Consider the following 18,087-nt stretch of genomic DNA (forward strand, 5'->3'; position numbering starts at 1 on the left):
ATATATTCTCTCAAATTATCTGTAAGTAAAGTGACTTGAGATGCATAGAAGCAGTGAGATGGATAACGACAAGGCCTACATGTCTGATATGTGGCGTGTGCAGACAAGGCTGTCATGCAAGTGAAACCCAGATTCAAGTGAATGGACATACTCAATACACAATGTATGTATATACATATTTATGTATATATTAGGGTCGATCAAGGTTTCTGATTTTGATAATAAGCATATTCTGAATCATTGGGTTTGATCAATAATATATTAAAAGTTTGAATTGATAAAAAAAATGTTACATATTGATCAATATATATATGTATATAAACTTGGTGGGACTAAAAGTGTCAATTAGGTATACACTAATTACTATATTTTATGACAATATTTATTTTAATAATCAATAAGTATGATTTCCTTTTAGAAATGTTATGTTTCATTCATTAATTACATTTAGGTCAAGATGGATCTTGACCTTCGTTTTTTCTCATTTGAATACAAAAATAATAAAGTATATGTAAAATTACTCACATTGAAATGAATTATAGCGTGTGTGTGTGTGTGTGTGTATGTATATGTATATGTATATGTATATGGGTTGATATGGGCATGAAGATGGAAATGAGACAAATTAAGATGATGGAATTGAATAGATGAAATGGGTGGGTGTAATGGGCAAATGAGATGATGGATGAGGGAAGGAAAAATGACAAAAAAAAAAAACAATGTTGGAATATTTCATATGCATTCTCCATTACCCTTTTTTTTTAAGCCTACTCCAGATCCTGCCTCTCATCTTCCTGACCCAATGGAACATGCTCTTATTTTTTTAATACCCTATAAATTTTCTCTTTATCTCATTTTGGATCTTTCTTCTTTTATTTGTTTTTTCAATTTTTAAATCATACCCACATATATATATGTATATATATATTGATGATCTCTTCGACCCTGTCTGCTTTGAAGCTGTCGTTGAAGTTGATGTCATACACAATTATATGTCTTTCTTCCTCAGCTCCCTTTGATCTTTTCAATATATATTATTAAAGTGCTGCTCTCCAATACTATATAACATAACATTAAATTAATATATAACTTGTTCTTCATTGAAACTGTTGAACTGAAGAAAGATTTTAAAAGATTGGACTTGGGAATTTAGGATGTCAAAGCTAAGACCTCAACCCAGTACCCACATTCTCTATTTCCATATATATATATATATATAAAGAAAAGCTAAACACAAATCAGTGCGTGTGTATGTATATATATATATGTATGTATGTATATGTGTACGTAGATGAAATGGGTTTGGGAGTGGATAAGGATGGAAGTATGGGGGAAAACGTAGAGTGTTGTTTCAACCACTGCCTAAAAACAAAACCTTCAATCCCTTTGTCACTTGCAGAGGGAGAAACTGGGAGCAGCTTCTTTTGTTTTCTTATTTGATTTCTGCTGCCGTTTTACCTATACCCTGTTCCCGTTTTGCTTGACAATATTTCTTTACTTTCCTTTTTTTTTCTCTTTTTTTTTCTCCCCCCTTATCGTCTCTGCCTTTTGAAGCTGCATGTGCTTTAAATCAGTCAGCTGCCAACCTTAATTCAATACTCACCGTTTTCACTATAAATAAATAAATAAATACATATGTATTAGTTAATTAATTACATACATACATACATATATATATATATATATATCTAGATTAATGCACACTTCATCATAAAATTATAGCACTAATATATAAATAACAGAGCAAGACAAAATCCTTAATTAGTTACTGCTTTAAGCATGGAATCAAAACCTAACCTACCGAACTCAAATGATAATTAATCATACAATACATATATATTATATATCTATATATATATATATATATATATATTATATGTCTATACTAGCCAGTAAGCACATTCTTTCTTTGAAAATACAACCATTTGGCTGCCATTTTACGAAAAGAAAGGTCATAAAGCAACCCTATTAATATTTTGTTCTAAATTGACCGTGCATGATTCCGCGAACATCACAAAGACCAAGCATATAGAGATGTATGTATATATACATATACATACATACATACATACACAGACAGATACATATATATATATTCAGGTCTCTGCAGAGTTTAATGTGGTTGCGGAAGGCACAATTAAAAGCAAGAAGGCAGTGTGTATTTATTTATATTTTTATTAAAGAGAAGCAAGGAGAGATGGCAGGAAATTTGCAGGCACTGAGTAAATGTGATATATATACATTATATATATATATGTATGTATACACTTAACTCGGTGTGTTTAAGAAATGTATCTTCCATAAATTAAGGGTTTGATCGTATTCATCACACTTAAGCAATTACAAAATATTCCTACTTTACATATATACAACATATACATACATATATACACGTAGTGAAATTCAGCATGTTATTTGTTATAAAATAATTTTTTATCTGAATACATCATAATTTATTTTTTAAAAATAAATTTAATCATATAGTCTCATAAATACACTAATAAAATAATATATTAGTATATCGAATAGTGCATTACGGGTAAATCATCGTTATTTTATTACAAATCGATGAATTTCACGTTTTTAATTATATTTAAATTCATAATTTTTAAATAAAACGTAAAATTTATTAAAATGTTTATAAAATTTTTGTTCATGCAAAAATGTACTAAATTTAAATATTTAAATATCTAGCTAGCACTTGGGTCATCTCATATTTGATTGGATCACATTGTAATGAGAGAGTAAACTTGATTATAATTTGTTATTCATCCTTAAAAGATCAAAAAATATATATATATATATATATTATATTATATAAGAGAAAAGACCATAATAAACATGAGGAGTAAAACACCAATGACCATGTCCCATCCAAAAACATGACATGATTTATATTATGAAGAAATATATAAATTCTCATTGAAGTGATCACATATCAAACCAACATATATGTATTTATGTATGAATGTATGTATGCATGCATGTATGTATGTATGTATGTATATTTATACATTTGCCTCCCCATTTAGCACCAAAAGATCTCTCATCTCCCTAATAACCTCACCAATCTTTGTTTCTGTTTTTGGGAACACACCCATTACACAATCATTATTTGTTGGAGAAAAATAGCCAAGTGGGTCTACAATATATACCAATATAAGATTCTACACAAATATATATATATATATATATATATATCATATGTTTAACATCTCAAATTTTGTTTAACAATGAATTTTTTTTTTTTGGGTTGAAAATTAAACATGATGATATTTCAAAAAGCAACTTTTAGCATATGTAATTATGTACATGTATATATATATATATGTATATATATATATTTGATAATAAATATAAAGACTAAAGTCACACTTGAAACAATTTTTTTTTTTAAATTTAACTAGAAATCACACAATTCTTTTTCCCAAATGATAAAAATTAACATTCTATAAATTGCTAGTGAAATTGAAATAATATTTTTAAATTTCACTAATTTTCATGAAACTTAAAATAAAATTTTAATTTAGATTGAAATATATATAGGAAATAAATATTGAATATTTTTTAAAAAATAATAAATAAATTTTCCAACACAAAATCAATTTATTCAAAATATAATCTAATGGGTGAAGACAATTAGGCCCATTACTCATGGGCCCAATTGAAGTACCATCTCAATAGAGCCCAATATATATATATATACATATTATATAATGTTATATATTTACAAAAAAAATAAAAATAATATAAAAAAACATGGCAAATTTCAATTAAGTATTTCTAAGCAAATTAATTAATTTTCTAAATTCCAAAGACTGATTTAATTGCTTAATTATACAATTAGCTATTAAGAATTAGATTAATTAGAAATTAAATTAATTATTTATTTTTTTGAAGCCAATCAAGAATACCCTTTTCTGCCTCAGAAAGCTGCTTCTCCTCCTTACTTCTCAATGATCCTTCCACAAAGTCAAAGTAATCCTTGTAATTTCTCTTGTAATAGCTATCCAGTCTCTGCAATTTTTCAGTACGTAAAAAAATACTTATTTTACGACAAAATAAACTAAGTTTTTTCTAAAATAAAAAGAAAAATTCCACATGTACCTCTTTGTCATTCTTGGCCTTATTTTCCTCAGATTTCTTCAGATACTCTGATAACATAATTCAAATTTAATCACTAGTTTCATCAAAGATTGGGAAAAAAAAATCCATTATGGGTATCAAAGAAACATAGAAAATAAGCATATAATTTGTAAAGAAAAGAAAAAGTAAAGAAATTACTGTTCAGAAGCTCAGTTCTTGAGTCACTGACTTGGGTGGCAGCAACCAGAGTGGATAAAACCAGTCCTCTCCTCCTTCCAATCTCAGTAGGGTTTTTTCTTGTTCTTGTTGATTTCGGTGTGTGAATATTCAAGCAAGAATATTTGTTCAGTACTGTAACAGTTAATGCCACTATTACACTTTGCCCGGCTCCTATGGAACTCATAATTTCTTCTTCTTCTTCTTCTTCGTTTTTCGTTTTCTTGATGCTAATAATAATAACATTATCTGATTATATCCATTTATCTCCTCTCAGAAAAATACAAAGACGACAGAGCTAGTCTTGTCTGTTTCTGTTGTAATTACATATCAGTCCTCATTCACCTAGGCTTGCAGAATTTGCATTCTAGTCCTTTTTCTCTTTTGAATTTTATATTTGCCCAAGAACAAGTCGTCAAGATTCTTAAACAGTGAACTTCCAGTAAAAGGAAAAGATGTCGGGTCCGATAAGAAAATATAATCAATTGTATAACTTGAAGGTAATCACCAAACAAGACTACCCAATTTTCAGTAACATCGGAAAACAAGGTTTTGTTACAGAACTTGTTTTGGTAGTAGATCTCCATGGATCATTCTCTCTACAAAGATTACAGAGCAGGCCAGTCAATTTACTGGCTTCTTCGATTATTTTAGCAGTATAACACATTCTTTCTCGAATTACTCGAGCAAGTTCTTGTGCTTACACCAGGCAATTGCAGCCACATATAGAAAGACGGTGCCAGTAGTACCACCAAGAATGGTCCATAGAAACGTGTCTACACTGGTTTTCTCCGCATCAAACAGCTCGATATGGATGTTCATACCAAAAAGACCAACAACAACAATAAATGCGCTCACCACCAGCGTTGCTGTTGTTAACATGACTCCCATTTGTAAAAGATGATTCTGCTTGTCATCCAGCATTATGTTGATGTAATCTTCCGTGTCATCAACGTACTCCCTCAGCTTCAAGAAATATAAACACCAACCAAAAACAGTGTTTATGTCAATACCATTTCCAAAATTTTATAATAATACACGAGACTTGGTTAACTCCAAGACTAAACTTGGTTAATACAAGCATGTTAGCTCCTCCTCGAAAATCAAAGCACTGAATTTTTTTCCAACGAAAATAAGATAGTAAAAGGACAGCTCATATTGAAGTACCTACCGTGGATAGTTTGTTCAATGTACCATCAATTTGCACAAAGTAGGCCTCTAAGAGCATCTCTAGTTCCTCAACATCAAAATGCTTGCTTATAGCACTTCGGGTAGTACTAGTACGAGTCCCGCGACTACCCCTGCTCAGTGTGAACAGATGATCATTTGGGTTGTTGGTGCTCTGTGGATCATTTTCATAAGCACTAGAGACCCGATTAGCTTCCAGTGAGATTTCAGTTGGATCCCTGAAACAATCGAGTGCAAACATTTAGGCATGCTTCGTATGGTAAAGCAAGGACAATAGTCTCCTCATCGAAGTGATGGTGAGAATATGAGTTGCCTGTAATCCGTATCTGACTGAAGAATTTCCTCATCCATTTCATCACTTTCATTCATAGACGAGGTAGAAGAATTTTCAAGTTGAACCAATTTCTCGGTTAGATACATCTCCGCCATATCTTCATCATCATCCAGCAAATGTTCTAATTCATCCCTTACCTAGACAGAACAAGAAGATCGGGAGGATATATCTTTTAAACTTCCAAATTTACAATCACAAGACCATAAGATCATAATATTATTTCATGTCGAGTGACTAAAAATTTTCACAGTTCAAAAGCTTAAATCTACTAAACCTTCTGAACACGTCCAGTTATTGCCACCAGCCGGCTTTTGATTTGACGAACACGTTCCAAATTTAAAGTACTGATTTTTGAAGTCAGCTTATCCAAGGCTGGATGAGCCTCTAGCTCCAATGTCTTTGCCTGAAGGAAAATAAAGAATATGTATGTAAAGGTAAAATAATTTGCAATTCCAGTAGATTAAGCAGAAGAAGAAATTTTACCTCATTTTCTAAGCAAGTACAAGCAGCTTCAAGGCAGGCCTCCAATGCAACAAACTCGAAGGGAAGAACCTTTGATCCGTCTCGATTCTCAAGACCTTGTTTCCCATGTGCTTTACTTTCTTCGCCTCCCTCTCGAAATTGTGAAATGGGTCCTGAAAAATGTTGACTACCAATCCTTGATTGCTGTTCCCCCATATCATACAAATTTGCCCAGTTTGAATCATCCCCATTTCCCTCCTACGCAGAAGTAACAAGAAGAAAGCTTGTAAAGAATAATTAATCAAAACCCAAAAGCAAAATTGGGGAAGATTAAGAGAGACAACAAAGTTTCAGATTGAAGAAACAAACCGAGCAATTCTAGTGAGTCAAAATTAAATGGCTACAATCAAACTTAATTACCGTTTTACTTCTATGTGGACTCTTTTTTTTTTTTTTTTCTTTTTAAAAAAAATGTTGGATTGAAAACCAAAATTAGAGGGCTAAGTTGAAAAATTATACTGGAATTGACTGGGTCATACTTTCAGATCAGAGCAAAATTCAACCCATTCTGGTTAATAAAAGGACACTGAAAGCAAGCAGTAAGACTTTCACTAGGGTTCATTTATCATCTCAAACGTCAACCAGTAGACACTTCTTCTACTTGGTCAACAGCCGCACAAATATACAAGAGCCCAATTTTCCTTTTCTTTCTTTTTACTTGCTCATCATCCAATTCTCCTAATCTCCCTAAAATGACAGATAAAGATGTTAACTTTATAAAACCCAACGAAGAAAAGTAGCAAACAAATGCGAATCATGAACTGGTTACTTCAAAAAACAAACAATCATTGCCAACAGACGATATCCAATTCCGAAAAATCCATAACCTTCGAGAAATTTAAAGTAAAAAAATAATCATTTGAAGAAATATCCGGCCAAAAACCTGAGCTTTAGTTGCGTGATAATGGCACATGAGTCGTCTCTGCAACTCCTCAACAAAGGGCGTAACAGATGGGTCCCGGGAGTTCAGCAGGAGCACCTCCTGGGCAGTGATAATAGCCTTTATGTGCTCCAAGTTGATGACAATCGCTCTCTCTCGGCCTAGAACAGTCGAGGGGTAGGAGAGGAGCGGGTCGAGGATTCGAAGATCGCGGGCGGGCAGGCCCGTGCGGCGCATGATGGCGTGCTTTCCAGCTTCTAAGACTTGTGCCTGGCCAGCCGAGTTGAGCAGGAGCCATGGCCTTACTCCGATACCCTTCTTGCGGAGTCCAGCGACGACAGAGGTGGCTGCGGGGTTGACGGTGGGCCGGGAAGTTTCCGGGTCCTCTTCGGGTTGGGAATTACCCGGTTTGGACAAAGGGTGAGATCTCATCTCATGGACGACTGTGTCTGTATCCGACAGCAGTTGCTGGTGGACGCCTGGAGTTGGCTTCGACGATGATGATGATGATTATTATTATTTTATTTATTATTATTATTATTATTATCATATTATTATTGTAATATTATATTAAAAGGCAATAATCGTGCCATTGGAGAATTTTCGTTATTTTTTTATTAAAAAATTTCCTTATTTATTTATTTTTACTATGACACAAATATGCAATTTTTATATAGTTTCATGAAAAAAATATATATAAATAATATATAAATTTTGGAAATAAAAACTATAAAATATATTCAGTCTTTCTCCTGAAATATATTTTAAATTTTATTTTCTAGATTTATATGTATTTTACTTTATCATAAACTATGCAATTATGTATTATATATAGTTTTTATCACATCTTTCATCATCCAAATTTTTCATAAAAACAAAGTAACACTTTTTACTTCTATATAAATTTTGTTCATTTGAAATTGTATCTATATTATTTTATAAAAAATTTAAAAAGTTATTCTAATATTATATTTTATGCATAGAACATAATATATATATATATATATATGTATATCAATTGTGAATGAGTAGTTGGTATGAACATGATAGATATATAAACTATGAATGAGTAGTTGGTACAACCATTACAAGGTTACCCTCATGCTTATTATCAATTACGTGCGGAATTAATCATTATCCAATTATTCAAACCATAAATTTAAAATGATAAAAAAAAAAAAATTAATAAGTAAAAAAAATTGATAAGACTTGGTTATGATCGTTAAAAAATTATTTAAAATTATTTGATGATACTTAAATTTCAAGTCAGAAGGTATTTCAAGACTCGGTTACGATCAATAAAAATTATGTAAAAGTGTTTTACGATATTTGAATTTTAAATCAAAGGGTATTTCAAGACTTGGTTACGAGGAATAGAGATTATTTAAAATTATTTGATGACACTTGAATTTTAGGTCAGATAATATTTTAAGACTTAGTTACAATCGTTAGAAATTATGTAAAATTATTTGACAATACTTGGTTACGATCGTTAGAGATCATCTAAAATTATTTCGCAATATTTGAATTTTAAATCAGAGGATATTTTTTAATTTTCATAAAATTAAGGGTTAAAGATTTGATTATTACTTAATGTGAGAATAAGTATTTATTAAATTTAAAGAATGAAAAATAATAATTAAAAAACTTCTTATATTTTTCTTCAAAATTTTAATTAACAGTAATTATATATATAACTAATCTCTAATTATCTCTAAAGATAATTGTAACACCCGGTTCTAAAAATTGGTCTAGAATAATTTTATAGATTATGAAATATATATATAAATAATTAAAATTTTTATTTTATTTTAATTTTATTAAATTTTTGAGAAAAAATGAATTAGAGACGAAATTGAAAATAATTTTGAAAAGAATAGGTGAACATTTGAAAGAAAAATTGAAAATAGAGGGTTAAAGTATAAATAAAAAAGTTCGACCACGTAGGATCACCCAATTAACAGCCTCAATGAACCGAAGTGTGCCGTGTGGCCAGGCGCCCTCAAGAAAAATGCAGAATAGGGAGTACATCCAGAATTTTGAGTCTCGGCTGATGAATTACTCAGGTTTCAAGACAGAATATGTGTTTCAAATGATCGTAAACTGAAAAAGGACATCATGACAGAGGCTCACAGGTTCAAGTTTATCATACATCCCAAAAGTACAAAAATATATCAAAGTATGCAACCTAGTTTTGGTAGAGTGGGATGAAGAGAGAGGTAGCTGACTTTGTTTTCAAGTGTCTAGTATACCAATAGGTTAAGGTAGAGCATCAACGCTCAGACGGGTTACTTCAGCCATTATCGATCCCGAAGTGGAAATAAGAACATATCACAATAGATTTCGTAATATGATTGCCTACGGCATGCTTAGGACATGATATCATTTGGGTAATTATCGACTAATTCACTAAGTCTTTTCACTTCTTGGTTATTAAGATGATTGATCCCTTGTACAAGGTAGCAAAAATGTATATATGAGAGATAGTCAGGTTACATAGGGTTCCAATGTCAGTAGTATCTGACAAAGATCTCAGGTTCACTTCTGATTTTAGTTTAACTTTCAGCAAGCTATGGGAACAAAACTATCCCTTATTACCGCATTCTACTCTTAAACTGATAGACAATCAGAGATGAAAATTCGTACACTAGAGGATATGCTCCGAGCTTGTGTTCTAAACTTCGGGGGTCATTAGGATGAACATTTACCTCTAATAGAATTCGCCTACAATAACAGCTACCAGACAAGTATTGATATGACTCCGTATGAGGCATTGTATGGCTGTTTGTACAGATCGTTGATTTGTTGGGAAGATGTGGGTAATAAAAAATTATTCGATCCCGATCTTGTGAAGGAGACTACGGTCAAGATAGTTAAGATAAGGAAGAACATTCAAACAACTCAAAGCAGACAAAAAAGTTGTATGGACTCTCGGAAGAGAGATTTGAAATTTGAGAAAGGTGACCAAGTATTTTTTAAGGTGACTCCTTTCAAATAAATCAGTAGGTTTGGCAAGAAGAAAAAATTAAATCCCCAGTTCATTGGACAATTTGAGATCTTAGATCGAATTGGTACGACTACTTACATATTGACACAACCTCCAAAGCTATCCAGGGTTCATAATGTGTTCCACGTATCTATGCTATGTAAGTACAACCTAGACACCTCACACATTCTGTCCCACGAGCCCTTTTTACTCTAAGATGATTTATCCTATGAGGAGATACCAGTAGGCATTGTAGATCGAAAGAGTAGAGTATTTCACAACCGAAAAATTTCATTCATCAAGATCCTAAGGCAGAACCATACGTAGGAAGAGGCCACTTGGGAACTGGAATCAAGCTTCAGGGCCTAGTATCCCCAGCTGTTTGACTAGTAAAAAAGCAAAAAATTTAGGGACCAAATTTTTTTAAGGGGGAGAAAGTTGTAACACATGAGTCTGAAAATTGGCTTGGAATAATTTTACGGATAATGGAATATATATAAATAATTAAAAAAATTATTTTATTTTAATTGATTGAAATTTGAGAAAAAAATGAATTAGATACGAAATTAAAAATAATTTTGAGAAGAAGAGGTGAAAATATGAGTTCAGGGAGTGTTTTTGAAAGAAAAATTGAAAATAGGGGGTCAAAGTGCAAACTGAGAAAGTTTGGTCATGTAGGATCGCCCAGTCAACAGCTTGATGAATCGAAGCGTGCCACGTGGCTAGGCACGCTGACGTCGGCGCCACGCAGGAGGCCATGCTAGCGATCCACGTGCCCTACGAACGGACGATCCAAGATCGAACTCGCACGTATAGACGGTCTGAATCCGTTTCCACCTTAGGCACAATTAGACGGTTGAGATTAATCGCGATGAACGGTCTAGATTTGTTTCATCTTTATACGTGATCAGACAAATGAGATCGATTATGGCCCAGATCAACGCGAAATGGTTATAAATACTTCACATCACAAGGAACCTAAATCCTAGTCGCTAGCCCCTACCAGAGAAGAAGAATCAGACGCTAGAGAAGGAGGCCGACCACCAACAACCGTTGTACCAGAATCACTGTTGACCGCCAAAAAAGGTAGAATTTTTCGCTACCTCATCGGAATCGAGTTCGAGTACCCCTGTGGCCAAATCGAAACAAGAAGAGCAGTGGGTAAGCCGAAAATTGTGGGAAAAGTCTGACGGAGCCGCTGCGGCTAAAACCCCAAAACCACTTCGATGAACCCTTTTCTGATTCCAGTTTCACGTGATTTTTGGATCATTGTGCTCACCATCTTTTTCTATGCAGGGTAACCGAAAAAAGAACCTCAACTGCGAAAGAGGACCGACAGAGCCGCTGCACCCAGAGGTCCTTCCGCCGATAGGTTTGGTCTTCTTTGAGATTTTCTGGCCAACCAGGGTCTTAACATATTTTTCTACATGAATATGGCCAAAACCAGTCAAAATATGCTAAGATTGATAAAAAATGGGCTAGGTTGAGGCGAACCATCACCGTGGGCGGCGGAGCCGGCACCAAAGTATTGCGGTGCCACCATACCGGAACCCCAAAAATTTATCAGAATGAGTTTTAGACACCGATTTTAAATTTTTAGGGTATTTTTAGGTATGTGACGAGTGTTTTGAATTCTACAGAAAAAATTCAGGGAATTCGGTACCCGTTAGGAAATGAGTAGATAGTTCGACATCTCAAAACGCCGATTCGGGTAAGGATCCCTCACTCTATTCTCCATTACAATAAATTGAGGGTTAACAATGTATAATTTTATGTTTTATGAAAATCTGAAAAACCCTAAAATAATTATAAGTTATTGGTGGGTCAAAATCTGTTAGTTCATAATTATCTTGATTCCTGTCTATTTTTCTGTACTGTCCTACTTGCTTGATTTTCGTATAGCACATGTTCTTAATTTATAGTTCAATAGTTTTATCAACTTATCTGATTATTTTGTTTATATACCGTCAACATGAATATACTTTAATTGATATGTGAATGTGATACGAGATATTGGTACGAGTTTGTTGGTTATTTGCTATGAGAATTTTTATGTGAAAGACTTATTGGGTATCTAGGGAAAGAGCATACGGACCTGGTACATAAGAAATCCTACAATGAACGTTACCTCAGTCGGACAGGGCTGGAAAGTTCCTTACCGAGAAAGTTTGAGAGATATAGTTCACTCTCATATCGGACAAAATATCGAGGCGATGGAATGTTTGGCGCTCATTACTGGACGAGGTATGAGGACGACCAGTTAATTGTTTAAATTAGATCTTAGGTTCACGAGTATGAGGGATACCCTTATGGACGCCCAGGGGTAACAATAAGCAGGTAAGAAAGAAAAGTTATTGTTTTTCGTTCTCTTATGTGTGAAAATGAAAAGTTATATAGATATAGGTCTTCATAAGTCGTTTTAGAAAATTCGTTATGGTAAGTACGGAATAAACGGTCTTCTTTATATTAAATGAATTTACTTAAACTAAGTATTCCATTAGTTATTTTATGATTTTTACCAATCTTCAGTTTTTCGTATTTGTAATTAGTGTGATATTCTTACTGGGCTAGTGTAGCTCACTCTTTCATTAATTATTTCATATCAAGATGACCAAGATCCAGATTCCGATTAGTAAAAGAGTTGTGAGTAGTTCATTATCCAAATTTCCTTCAAGTGCTAGTAAAGGTTGTTGTAAAGACCCAGAACTTAAATAAAAACAAGGTCATAAATTAAATACGGAAGCGTATAATAACGTTAAGATTTACATTACTTACACATAAATTAGCATGCCCAATAGAATTACAAAAATGTCCATTTCACCGCGATTCATAAACAAAACGTAATAATGTATGAAAATAGTAAATAAGTGTTATAGGGAGGTTAACCTCCATTAGTTCTTGATAGGATTTGGGAGGACACCTACTCACAGCCCTCATGCTGATCAGAATTTAGATCTTGATCTTTTTGGTATGAAATAGTTAATAAAGAAGGGGATGAACTACACTAGCCAAATAATAATATCACACTACTTATCGATATAGAAACTGAAGGTTGGTAAAAAATCATAAAAACAATCAATATAGCTCTTAATTTAAGTAAATTTATTTATCATAAGTAAAATCATTTATTGCATACTTACCGTTACAAAATTTTCAAAATCGACCTATAGAGATTATAACTCAAATAACATTATACTCTCATATCCAAGTAAGAAAGAACAACAACTTTTTCTTTTTAATTTTGCTTACTAGTATCTATGGGGGTCCATAGGGGTGTCCCACTAAACGTAAACCTAATATCTAAACTTGTCAACTAATTAGCCATCTCGGTATCCCATCCGATATGAGTATAAAAAATATCATCTCTCGATACTCCGTCCAGTATGAGGTAACATTTACGGTAGGCTTTCCTATGTATCTGGTCCATCCTCCATCTCCCAGGATATCCAATAAGATAACTATTTATTAATTCACATAACCAAATTTTTTTTCATTTGCATATTAATTTCAAATTTCACAAATCAACCGTAAATCATATATGCATCAAGGAAGCACAACTGAATCATTTAACCATTCTAATATATTATCATGTATTAAAACTGTAAAATTAAATAATCAGTTAAACATGACAAATAAATAACTAACCAGTTTCGGCTCCATTAGTGACCTGTAATTATTCTTAAAAATTTTTAAATTTCACAAAATACCATATTATTGATTATTAAGCTTCAATTCTATAACATAAAATAAGATAAAAGATTCTTACCCAAATCAGTGTCCGAAGTATCAAACTTTCTACTACATTTATTAGCTATCTCCGAGTTTTCTTAATTTTTATATGGAGATTAAAACACGCTTCATGTATCTAAAAATATCTCAAACATATTTAAAATTGGTATTAAAAATCTTTTTTGGTAAATTTTGGGGTTCCGACACGGTGACATCGTCGTGCTCCGGCGACGGCACTGCCGCTCTCCAGCAATGGCACCACTGCTCGTAGCGGCGATTTGCCTCGGCTTGACCATTTTTGGCCGACTTCAGTCGCCTTTATACATATCCCTGCGAAACAATACATTAGGGGGCATTGGTTGACCAAAAAAATCAGAAAACGAAAACCTAGTGGTGGTGGGGTTTTCCAAGTGCAGCGACTCCATCGACTCACCTTCACGGCTAGGATTTTTTCTTCAGTCAACTTATAAAAAATAGAATGGTGAACACAACGGTGAAAAATCGTACGAAACGTGAAACGGGAAGGGGCTCATTGGAGGAAGTTGCAGGTTTTGCTCGTGGCGGCGGCGCTTGGTTTTTTCCGTAGTTTCGGCTCACCTGCCGTTTATTTTGCTCCGATATGGCCACAGAGGTGCTCGAAATCGAATTGCGAGCGGGTAGGAGAATTTTTATCTTTTTTTGGCTGTCGGAGGTGGCTCTGGTGCGGTGACGGTCGGCGATCGGCTCCCTTCTCCGGCGACTGGTTCTTCTTCTCCGGCAGGAGGCTGGCGGCTAGGATTCAGATTTAGTGTGATGCAAAATATTTATATCCATCTTGCGTTAATCTGGACCGTTTATCGTATTTGATCTTGACCGTTCGATCGCGCCTAAGGAGGAAACGAATCTTGACTGTTCATCATATTTGATCTCGACTGTTCAATCCTGCCTAAAGGAAAAACGGATCCGGACCGTCCACATGCGCAGGATCGCTTCTGGGTCGTCTGATCATGGGGTATGCAAATCGCCAACATGGACTCCCGCGTGGCAACGAGTCAGCGTGCCTTGTCACGCGGCGTGCTCCAATTCGTTGAGGTTGCTGATTAGGTGATCCTACCTGGCCAAATTTTTCTTATTTGTATCCTTACTAATAGTTTCTGATTTTTCTTTCAAAAACACTATCCGAATGTAAATTTTTACATATTTTTCTCAAAATTATTTTCAATTTCATTGTTAACTTATTTTTTTTATAATTTTACATTAAATTAAAATTTATTAATCTCAAAAATAGATTTTTTATATATTTTAGAATATTAAAATTAATTGCAAACCAAATTTCGGACCCGGATATTACAGTTGTTCTAGAATATTTAGTTATTTACTTTTTTGTTTCATTTTTTTAATTTTCGTTTATTTTTTAGAAGGAATATTTTTATAATTCTATTGGACATTTAAAATTATTATGTAAGAAATGTAAACTCTAACTCTATTAATTGTTTCTATATTAAATTTATAAATTTATTTTCTTTCTAATTTCGGATCCATACAATAATTATATATATATATATATATATATATATATCACAAACTAGAAGTATTTCTCTATAATTAATCTAAATTTTAATCTTATGAGTGCAGTCGGACGTGATCAGCACATTCACCTAAAAAACAAGTTAAATAGCTAAAATCAGAATTAAGAAAATTCCCAAGGTCAAAATCAAAGTAGTACAGGAGTCATATTCATATATATATATATGTAATTATATTCCAATTGGCAAGTAGATATAATAATTAATTAATTAATTAAATTAAATTAAACTTTTCTTTCCATTTTATTATAAGCTACAAATTATTTAATTTCTATTGGCTTGCTTCGCATTGTTTTCAAAAATTTAACCTGACACGAATCCATTTATATATACAGTATATGTACACATCCTACATACTTTATGAATATCTATTAATTTTTTCAATTGGATTTTCACATGGCCCTTTTTTTCATTTAAGTAATTGGAAGAAGTCCACACGTTAGTTTCAATCCAATTATATATAATCTATTTTGCAAAATGAAGCTAGCTACTGCTTCAAGGAAAAGTTCAAAACACACACACACACACATACATATGTAGTGATAAACATCTATATATCAACTGTATCTCTTCTTCCTCTGCAAACCAAAACCCTAACACTTTTTCTCTTCTTCTCCTTCTTCTTCTTCTTCTTCTTCTTCTTTGTCATATCATGCCGAGAATCATGAGGGGCAAATCCAAGAAGAGAACTGGTAGGTTGAAGAAAATATTGTTGGCGCCCATTAGAATTCTAGCCAAGGCTAGAGATTTTTACGTGAAAAGCATGGAGGATTCCGCAGCTCGGGTAGTTTATGGTGGCGTTATGGGATTGCCTACTGCGCAAGTAACAAGTTTGCCGAGGAGTTTCACCATGAATTCTTCACATGGAATTTGCGATGATGATCGAAAATTTAAAGAACTTGTTCGTCACGTAATGCCTAAACGCAATTTAGAGAGTCGTACAATTCATGATTATGAGAAAAGTACGAAGAACTCTAGAGATATGAAAAGGAGTTACAGTGTTGGATTGGGGAAGATCGGAACCATTGAAGAAGACAAGCCTTGTTCTTTCAGAGAAGAAGAAGATTGCGGTACACTCAACTCAGGTTTGTTACATCAAAGAAGTAGAAGCTATGCAGCTAGAAAAAACAGTACTCTTCATTATAAAAATTAATGGGGTATATACATATAATTTATATATATATATATATAGTCCGGGTTTCATATATGATTAATAAGTACAAAGAGTCAACTGTAGTTAGGGATTTCATTTCATATATATACGCATATAATCAATGGTCGAATGTCAAAAAGCGGATTGCGTTGTAGCCTCAAATCATGTTTTTCTTCACCATAAATGTATCTCTAGATTTGCATATATGTGTATATGTGTGTTAGTATTATAATTTCTTTTATTTGATGATGATCCTATATAATGAAAATTGTTAAGTATAGGCATTTATATGTGTGCTTGTGTATGCACATATATATATATATATATATATAATGAACGAATTTTCACTATCATTTGTCTCTTTCATTTTCGTATTTCTTATCATCATTATTATTTTTTGACTACAAGATATAAGAGGACCAAAAAAACTAATAATGGCTAACAATTTCTACTTCTACGCATGGCAACATGTGATAGACGCAAGAGGCCGAATTATTTGTAAAAATATTACATTTCTTATAAATATGATAGATTTATATATCTCTATCAATATTAATCAACTATTTAATCGAAACAATAACATTAAGATAAAACCGAACATGACCCTCTCAAATTCGGGTGAGTTATAAGAGATGGAGAGAGTTGACCTCAAATATCAAATGCTTGATATCCTCGTTGTAAACTAGTTTACATCCTAGTTCTCGACAATCAATGAATTCGTAACATCCATATTACACATAAGATTGATCATAATTATTGTGGATGAAACTTCCAATAGTCACCTTGATTTTTAGGTTATAGACTAAACGATTAGTATTAGGTTTGAACAAATGGTAGTTAATAATTGTCAATGCCCACATTTAGCCACCCATTTTAGCTGGTAATACAAGCTGCTTCTGGCTTCAAAGTCGGACAGTAACAGACAATAAGACAAAGATGCCTGCTTGCATATGTATGCATATAGTTGTTAAAGTTTAATATATACATATATATATACACACACATGCACATATAACGATAATTTATCTGACGTCAGATGTAATTTGATACTATATATGTATAGTTTTTATGTTTTGGAATTCTTTTAAACATGTGTTATATTTAATTGAAAACTAAAACAAGTATACATGAATGTACAAAAAGCGATAATGAATAAATCTCTATAAAGAAAATAAAAAATTATTAACGTCAAACCAAAAAAAAGAAAGGTTCGATAATTTGTATATAAAAATATTTTATTGATATTAAAATTATGACATTATACAACAAGGAATATTGTATAGCTGCTTTAATTTAAAGCTATATATCTGCCCTTTTAAGTTAAAACATTATAATAAGTATATACACACACGTGTGTATCCGTGCGTGTGTATATGTATGTTTTTGGAATTTGTATGACTATTTAATAAATTATAATATATTAATTCA

General features: G+C 32.7%; 3 protein-coding genes across 4 annotated transcripts; 1 reads left to right on the plus strand and 2 right to left on the minus strand.

The window, feature by feature from the left end:
* Positions 1 to 1,059: 1,059 nt before the first annotated feature.
* On the minus strand, positions 1,060 to 4,566 carry LOC110810484 (photosystem I reaction center subunit N). Of its 2 annotated transcripts, XM_088222777.1 has the most exons (4): positions 4,285 to 4,566; positions 4,108 to 4,154; positions 3,915 to 4,017; positions 1,060 to 1,611 (listed from the first exon to the last, which is right to left on the minus strand). In XM_088222777.1, exons 1-4 carry the CDS (start codon positions 4,487 to 4,489, stop codon positions 1,571 to 1,573), a joined length of 396 nt encoding a protein of 131 aa, XP_088078903.1. In that variant the 5' UTR covers positions 4,490 to 4,566; the 3' UTR covers positions 1,060 to 1,570. The 2 variants fall into 2 exon arrangements, with proteins under 2 accessions (XP_088078903.1, XP_021892376.2); XM_022036684.2 differs by lacking the exon at positions 1,060 to 1,611 and having other exon boundaries at positions 3,684 to 4,017; positions 4,285 to 4,560.
* A 204-nt stretch (positions 4,567 to 4,770) lies between these two features.
* Positions 4,771 to 7,723, minus strand: MGT4 (magnesium transporter 4). Its single transcript, XM_022036683.2, has 6 exons — positions 7,230 to 7,723; positions 6,308 to 6,544; positions 6,099 to 6,227; positions 5,804 to 5,961; positions 5,474 to 5,708; positions 4,771 to 5,268 (listed from the first exon to the last, which is right to left on the minus strand). Exons 1-6 carry the CDS (start codon positions 7,656 to 7,658, stop codon positions 4,981 to 4,983), a joined length of 1,476 nt encoding a protein of 491 aa, XP_021892375.2. The 5' UTR covers positions 7,659 to 7,723; the 3' UTR covers positions 4,771 to 4,980.
* Positions 7,724 to 16,158: 8,435 nt separating this feature from the next.
* Positions 16,159 to 16,659, plus strand: LOC110810487 (uncharacterized). Its single transcript, XM_022036688.2, has one exon. The coding sequence runs from the start codon at positions 16,159 to 16,161 to the stop codon at positions 16,657 to 16,659; it is 501 nt and encodes a 166-aa protein (XP_021892380.1).
* Positions 16,660 to 18,087: the final 1,428 nt, after the last annotated feature.

Source organism: Carica papaya, chromosome 6 (genome assembly GCF_054855325.1).
Source record: "Carica papaya isolate Zhongbai chromosome 6, ASM5485532v1, whole genome shotgun sequence".
Classification (NCBI taxonomy): domain Eukaryota; kingdom Viridiplantae; phylum Streptophyta; class Magnoliopsida; order Brassicales; family Caricaceae; genus Carica; species Carica papaya.

Bases quoted from the DNA above. Each gene is read 5' to 3' on its own strand.
- LOC110810484 (XM_088222777.1), bottom strand. From the start codon at position 4,489: ATGAGTTCCATAGGAGCCGGGCAAAGTGTAATAGTGGCATTAACTGTT. The intron at 4,155-4,284 runs GTAATTTCTTTA...TTATGTTATCAG, and splicing joins AAGAACTGAGCTTCTGAACA to AGTATCTGAAGAAATCTGAG. The intron at 4,018-4,107 runs GTACATGTGGAA...GAAAAATTGCAG, and splicing joins AGGCCAAGAATGACAAAGAG to AGACTGGATAGCTATTACAA.
- LOC110810487 (XM_022036688.2), top strand. From the start codon at position 16,159: ATGCCGAGAATCATGAGGGGCAAATCCAAGAAGAGAACTGGTAGGTTG.
- MGT4 (XM_022036683.2), bottom strand. From the start codon at position 7,658: ATGAGATCTCACCCTTTGTCCAAACCGGGTAATTCCCAACCCGAAGAG. The intron at 5,962-6,098 runs GTTTAGTAGATT...TGTTCTGTCTAG, and splicing joins TAACTGGACGTGTTCAGAAG to GTAAGGGATGAATTAGAACA. The intron at 5,709-5,803 runs GCAACTCATATT...CGATTGTTTCAG, and splicing joins CAGTCAGATACGGATTACAG to GGATCCAACTGAAATCTCAC.